Source organism: Cynara cardunculus (genome assembly GCF_001531365.2).
Source record: "Cynara cardunculus var. scolymus isolate 2C chromosome LG 4, CcrdV1, whole genome shotgun sequence".
NCBI lineage: Eukaryota > Viridiplantae > Streptophyta > Magnoliopsida > Asterales > Asteraceae > Cynara > Cynara cardunculus.
Window position 1 is genome coordinate 14,882,759 of NC_037531.1, and position 7,638 is coordinate 14,890,396.

The 7,638-nt window shown below is 35.9% G+C and overlaps 1 protein-coding gene across 1 annotated transcript; it reads right to left on the reverse strand.

Annotated features, from left to right (window-relative positions):
* Nucleotides 1-3,438: 3,438 nt before the first annotated feature.
* Nucleotides 3,439-4,361, reverse strand: LOC112511786 (transcription factor HEC2-like). Its single transcript, XM_025117551.1, has one exon. The coding sequence runs from the start codon at nucleotides 4,232-4,234 to the stop codon at nucleotides 3,527-3,529; it is 708 nt and encodes a 235-aa protein (XP_024973319.1). The 5' UTR covers nucleotides 4,235-4,361; the 3' UTR covers nucleotides 3,439-3,526.
* Between the last annotated feature and the right edge of the window lie 3,277 nt (nucleotides 4,362-7,638).

Genomic DNA, 7,638 nt, shown 5'->3' on the forward strand with positions numbered 1-7,638 from the left:
CAGGTCGTCGCCGCCTCGTCGCTCGTCGCCGCCTCTTCCAGCAGGTCGTCTCTCGGTTTCTTGATCTTGCATAAATCTAGGGTTTGGTTTAGGGAATTTATCATTTTTCTTTAGAAATTGATGGTGTTTATTGCTTATTTCATGTTTGTAACAATGTTAATGATGATTGGATTATCGATATTTTGCAATTTCTTGAGAATTTGATACTGATATGAAGAAACATCATCTTTGGTAATTGTATGTTGGTTTATTCAGTACTAAATCATAACTAGGGTTAAAATGGTAATTTGCTATCATTCAGAGAACAATTACCAAACAACCTTGTTTCATTCAGCACTTAATCATTCTGATCCTCTTAGCCATTCTAACCTCTTAACTATTCTGAACTAAATCATTCAGCAACTGCCAAACAGCCCTTAAGTGTTTGATCTTGGAATACTAGTTTTGATATATTTAAGTATTCGAAATTTTGGGATGTTACATATTTCTCTTGCGATAATTATTTTTGACGAGTTATTTAGAGCATAAGGGACCGTTTACCAAATACTTACCTGGTAAGTGCTTATCAATAAAATTTAACACTATTATTTACTTATTGGGTAAGATTTTAGTCCACTAAAACAACATTACATGCAACAATTTACCCGGTAAGTACTGCTTACCGTGGTAAGGGTCGTCGCCCTCACTTACCGGGTAAGATTCTTGGTCCTTATCTCGCTCTTTCCAGCTAAGATTCTTGGTTCTTATCATATTCATCCGGTGAAGTAATGTGACTTGGTAAGCGCTTACCCGAGTAAGCATTTGATAAACAGCCCCTAAGTTTATCTACGTCAATTTTTTTCATTTTGAAGGAAATCATTTAAAAATTCTTTTATATTCTAAGAATATTATACTTGTTTTTGTTACTATAAAAAACAAAAGGGTAAGAAAAACACAAAAACGTATTTGAGGGGCCACAAGCAACATAAACCATATATGCTCCAAAATCCATCAATTGGGTGGCATGAAATGGACCCTCAATGTTTCAAATTTCCAAAAGGTGCCAAAATGGTATGTGTTCCCACCCTTTGACCTTCAAAAATCTTGGACATTATCCCCTAAGCCAAACAAATGGTCCTTACCATACTAATTGTCTTTGTTTTCATATCGGTTATCGACCTTTTGTACCTACAACTGGAGATGTTTACGATGCAGTCGTTATCGTAAATTTGTTGATTTGTGGGCTTAGACATGATTCAGTAATCGTTCGATCATTGACTAATGGTATGAAAACGTTAAAAGTTTGAGAACTTCTCATTATGCATTGTCTCATAATGTGAAACGGTAAATGTGTTTCAGTTTTAATAATTTTTTTTGTAATAAATCACGATATTTTGACATAAAATTTAATAAATATTAATTAGAGTGATAATAGATTTAAATTTATTATTAAAATTGAAAACCATCTCTATTTTTTTTCTATTTATTTTTAGAGTGAATGACATATTTGGTTCCTCGTGAATACATGCTTTTTGGTTTTCGTCCCTCAAAGTCATAAAGTACACAGGTGGTTCAAAAATCGTGTTTCAAAACCTAAATTAAGTCCCTCTCCTTAACACCGTTAGAGACAACTGTATTAAGTCAATCATGTGCCCTTAATGTGATGGGCAATTTGGTCATTTTACCTATTTTCTTCAACCTCACATCCATCCTAGAGAACATTCATACTTGAGTCAAGAACATTACCCATCTTCTTCTCACTTTGAATATTCACCAACACCACCACCACGATTCATACCTAAATACCAAATTAGATTCAAACTCATAACCTAAATCATATTCAAACCCAGAATCCTTGCAGATTTAAGCGTAACAAATATAACAAATAGATCTGAGATGAAGATGAACAAAGAATAAAGAACAAAATCCATTTGAATATGTACATGAACTAGAACATAACCAAGAACCTAGAACCAATTCTTGGTTCATATGAATAAGAATCAACCTAGAACCAATTCTTGGTTCATATGAATAAGAATCATACGGAGAATCCAAACTAAATCTAATTGAAATAAATGCAATAATCAAAACCCTAATCTAAATAGAAATAAAATCACATCTAACTTCTGATTTGGTTCGAAGAACACCATCACTAGGTTCTAACTTTTGTTAGGTTTCAACAAGATACAACTTTTGGTCTGGTTCGAAGAACACCATCACCACATCGAGAAAACCATCCAACTTTTAGTCTGGTTCTAAAAAACCAAATCGAATACCTACTTCAGATTTGCTTGGATGGTTGCTTCAAAAACCAAAAAGCGCTAGATGGTTGCTTTGAATGAGAGAAGAAACAAAATAGGTCGGCGAAAGGGAGGGTTGATTGGAGGGGAGGAGCTAGGAAAGGAGAAGGATCATTCATCTTCGACCATCATCTTCCACCCCATGGTTTGCACCATTGGCCAAAGATCTCCATAGTCCCTTTCGACTTTCAACTTGTCTCTGCGGGAGAAACAATGCCATCAGGGGTGGGAGGAGGGTTTGAAGCTTTTCAGGCTTGGGGGCTTCAAGATCTATAGGTTTGGATGAAACCTACACAATCAGTATGAATCGACTTCCACGCTTTGATATGCAGAAAACAAACCATCACCATTTGTTTTCTTGTTTAGATCTCCATAGCATCTTCAACTTCCACGTACACCTGAATTTGACAGGGTTTTGTTTTTTCATCGAGGGTTATGGAGGGGATTCAACAAGGAGGGAAGGGCGCGGTTCTTGAGTTTCAAGGATGGTTAGAGTTACAATAAAAAAAACATAAAAATAGTAATTTTACTATATATATATTTTTTTAAAAGAAAATTAAAATAGGATTCGACCTGGTTTAACAACAGCTACCAATTAATTCTAACTATAAAAGCGATAGAATTTAATAACAATAGAAGGGTTTATTATATGTCTCGGAATGAAGAAAATTTGAAATTAAAAATACGGTGAATCCGTTCCCGGGCCTTGTACACACCGCCCGTCACACTATGGGAGCTGATAGGATTTGATTTGATGGATAATGAGCCAGCCAAAATGGTATTTATTTTTGTTTTCATATGAATTCTGAATTTATTCATAAGTAATTCGTGAGATCATGCACATCAAGTATAATAAGCAAAATCTTACGAAAAGAAAAGCGGGAGATACGAAATAACCATAGCGGTAGGTGTAAAAAGACCAAAAAACCCATCACATGAGAGATACATGAAAAGGTTAACAAAGATATTTTAACGTTATTAGTGGGAGAGACTTATCTGGCCTCCAAAGCACGATTTTTGGATCATCATTGTACTTTATAATTTCGAGGGGCAAAAACCAAGAATAGATATTCATGAGGGACTAAATATGTTGGAGATATATTTTTTAAAATTAACACAAATTAAGAAAATCTAAATTAAAAATTACATGCGATGCAAATTAACCTTCATTCTAAACATAATTCATTTAGTAATATCAATAATTATTTATAAATATTTCAAATTTAACATCATCAAAATCTAGCTAATTAACCATACTGTAAATAATTAATCCTTTGCTGGTGTTCCCATGGGAGTACTGAGCTCCCATTTGCAATAGTCACCGGAAAATTCATCCTTGCCACCGCCACCGGATGGTTGACGTCGGCTTTTTCCATCGACTGGATCTGGTTCTTCAAGAACTTCATGTAATTAATCGCTTCATCGAGCATGGAGGCCGTATCCATCTGGGTTCCACCAGGCACAAGTCTTTGCAGTATCCTAATTCTCTCACTAATCCTTTCTCTCCGATGCCTCGCCGCCACACTCTGTGGGTCTTTCGATATCTTCACGTTCCGCCGCTTGGGCGGTTTCACCGATTCAGGGTCAATGTCAACCGGTTGGAGCGCCGATATCTTGAATAACATCTCCCTCATCTCCGCCATATTCCGCTTCTGCACCACCTTGGAATGACTTTCGCCAACTTTCCTCTTCCTCCAACTTGACAACGATTCCTTTTCAACGACTGGGGATCGAGCCGTAAATGAAACGTTGGCTGCCGATGGAGTGATTGAACTGAAATGCGAGTCTTCCATGAAAAACGACGTGTTAACAGCTGCAGGGTTGGAAGAGGAGCTGCTACTTCCGTCGTCGATGAGCTTGTTTTGAGGGTAGAATTCCGGTAGTCTTGTTTCGAACTGTGCCATAATCATTTCCATTTGGTCAACTGGACTGCACCTCAGGAGTTCAACATCCATTGTCCTTAATAACTTGGTTTCACAGTAAACCCTAAAAAATGGAAAATTGGATGCTTTCTCAAAAGAGTGAAAGATATATACCAAGATGGGGTTATTACATTAGAATGTTGCAGGTAGGCAGAAGGGTATGCAAGAAGGAAATGGAGTAATGTCAGATGCTACAGACTAATAATGCTATATATAGAAATACTTTTTCTATATATATATATATATATATATATATCAAGTAAAGAGTGTGCATAAAATTATAAGCAATAACAAAATAGATAAAATGTTAAACAAAACCCTAATAATTTTTTATTTTCCTATTTGAATAAAGAGATATTTACCAAAATATACATCATATATTAACGAAATAACTAACTTTTATCAAAACTGCAAAAATACCAACACGGATCACCCCGGGGACGAGGGTTGACCATGGGGGCGATTCCCCTTTCTTTGACCAAAAAAGTACCAAAAAAATATATTAAAAAATCAATTTGGTGGGTCTCACATGCATCATTTTTAGGAAACCAAACACTATTTGTCTCGATTTTGGTGAATCTACCCTGGGGGACGATCCACGTCACCCAATCGCCCGTACCTTCCGTTAAGCTCCCCCGTACATGTATTACGTTTGCCTTCCCCAATAACGCATTCTGGTGTCGTTAAACGTGTCACGAAAAAAAGTTAAATTTGCGTGCTCCTTTCATTTTATTTTATAAAACGAATTCCTTACAAATATTATATCGGTTAAGCGACGACGACAGTGTGCTAATTTCCTTACAAAATACATCGTCATATCATAGATACTAAAAGATGAAATAGCGGTCAAACTACGTAAATCAAATATAATATTTGATTTTTGTCCCCTAAATCAGATAAAAATAATTTTTTCGTGTCCACAATTATCATGATTTTATTTTACAAACTAAAACCATAACATTTGGTCCTAAAAAGGTAAAAAAACAGTTTAAATATCGTCTGTTTTTTATTAAAACACCCCTTAACCGATAGTAAAAAAAAAATTGGACCGCCCCCGGGGGAAGATTGGGTAACGTGGATCGCCCCCTGGGGGTAGATTCACCAAAATCGAGGCAAATAGTGTTTGGTTTCCTAAATGTGATGCATGTGGGACCCACCAACTTGATTTTTTAATATTTTTTTGTACTTTTTTTGTCAAAGAAGGGGGGCGATCCCCCTGGTTAACCCTCATCCTCCGGGGGCAATCCGTGTGGGTATTTTCTCAATTTTGGTAAAAATTGATTATTTTATTAATATATCAGGTATATTTTAGTAATTTTGGTAAATAATTTACCTATTTAAAAAAAATGTTAAAAAATTAATTATCAAAATGAGAACATTCAATAATTTATTATTGAGAGGCAAGACTTATTTAGGATTAGGTTGAAACAATCATTTTAACCCAAAAACTATATATATATGATCAGCTAGAAATGCTTTTAAGAAATAAAAACCTAAATGTGTTCTATCGATTTCAAACCTCACGTCATTAATTCAAATCACTCACACCCAACGTCATTGCTCCAACTTGCACCCCTCATCGCGTCATTGTCGTCCGTTCTGTATCGTCCAACAACGTTATTAGCCCTACCATCAATCTCCCTTCTTGGTCAACTTTTTTGTTTTTCGATTTTCCCAATTTTTGATTTGTCATATATATGTATTAATTCTATTAACTTGTGGTAAATTAAAGAGGAATAAGTGAGGCAAAAAAACAGATCAAAAAAGATGGAGATAGATCGATGACAGAGGCAAACGATGTCGAAGGGGTGGCGAGGGGGAGCGACATTGGATGCGAAAGATTTAGGAACAGTAAAACTGATTTAAAATTTTATTTTAAAATCTTCTGAGTCGATTACATATAGCGTCTTTTTTAGTTAAATGATGTAAATAACTACTTTTTAAAACTCAATGATTTTAAAGATTAATCATCAATCAAATCAAAAAGTCAATTTTTTTTATTGACCTGGATATCTAACCCGTTATGCGAGCCTACTAATCTTAGGACGACCACCTGCTTTGCAGGTAGTCCTGAGTCACCGCATTTGAACCTCCGTGGTTACAAGAAGATTTTTTTTCTTCCTTGGATTTGAACCGAGACTCTTGTACTTCAAAAAAAAAGTTCAAAAACTTAATTCTTTAAAAATAAATAACTTTCTTTGAGTTTTTCTCATTGTTTCCAAATATCATTTAACAAAGCTTTTTACCAGCTACAATGATATCATCAATGGTTTTTAAACAAATAGAAATGTAAAAGAAGAGATATACAGAAAACCCTACTCACATGAGCAACAGTCAGAAAACCATCATCAATGGGAAGATTTAATAGAAGGGTCCAACCGGTGGCGAAAATCCGTTGCCGGAATATCTCATTGATGGTTGTGACAGGTGACATAATCCACTTGGTACAACATGGGCCACCAAAATGATGATAAATTTCATACCTTGATCAAAGGTCATAATCAACCATGGCCGGCCGGGAACGCCGTTTAAGGCGGATCAGGTTTTAATTTCATGTTGCTCACAACCACCGACTGACCTGCAGGCTGCAACAGCATTTGGCAGCCTACTGCTTCTGCTTCATGTGATGGCGCTGCAGTTAACTAACCCTTTTTTACTGGTGACCACCACGAAATTACCGTCTACTTATTAATGCTGGATTCGAATTGAATGTGGGTTTTCAGTTTTCACATACTCACATCTAGAGGTCCTCAAAAACCCGATGAACCCGATCAATTCAACCCGAATTTAAAAAAAAAAAACCCAACCCGAGGTAATCCGATGCATGATCGATAAAAATATTAGCCAACCCGACCTTATTGGGTTGGAATCGGGTCAGGCCCAAAAAAACCCGACCAACCCGATGAACCCGACATTAACTTTAGCTTTGAATTGTAGATGACAATTATGACATGACCAACCTCAACATCAAAAAAGCGAAAGCATCGGGGTTGGAAACGTCTAAAACTATTGTTGTTGATTGATGTATTATCATTTGGTTTAAACATTTTTATTGTAATACCTAAATATTTGATGAACTTGCATATTATCTTGAATGGTCGGTCGTATTTCAAATGAAAGTTTTCTTTATTTTTATGTGATTTTACATTGTTTAAACACAACCCGATCAATCCGAACGGGTTGGGTTGGGTTGAAAATTTTCAAACCGCCAACATTGGGTTGGGTTGTTAAAACGGCTCCAAACCGATCAACCCGGGCCGTGAGCACCCCTACTCGCATCCATCCGTGAGGCTACGACTACTAACCGATATTACATCATTTTTAATACATGTCACTACAATAAAATCGAGTTTATAGGTTACTCCCAAATTGTAAGTGTCATAATAAACCTCTTTATAGGACTTATAAGTTTATAGGAACAAAAAAATAAAAATAAA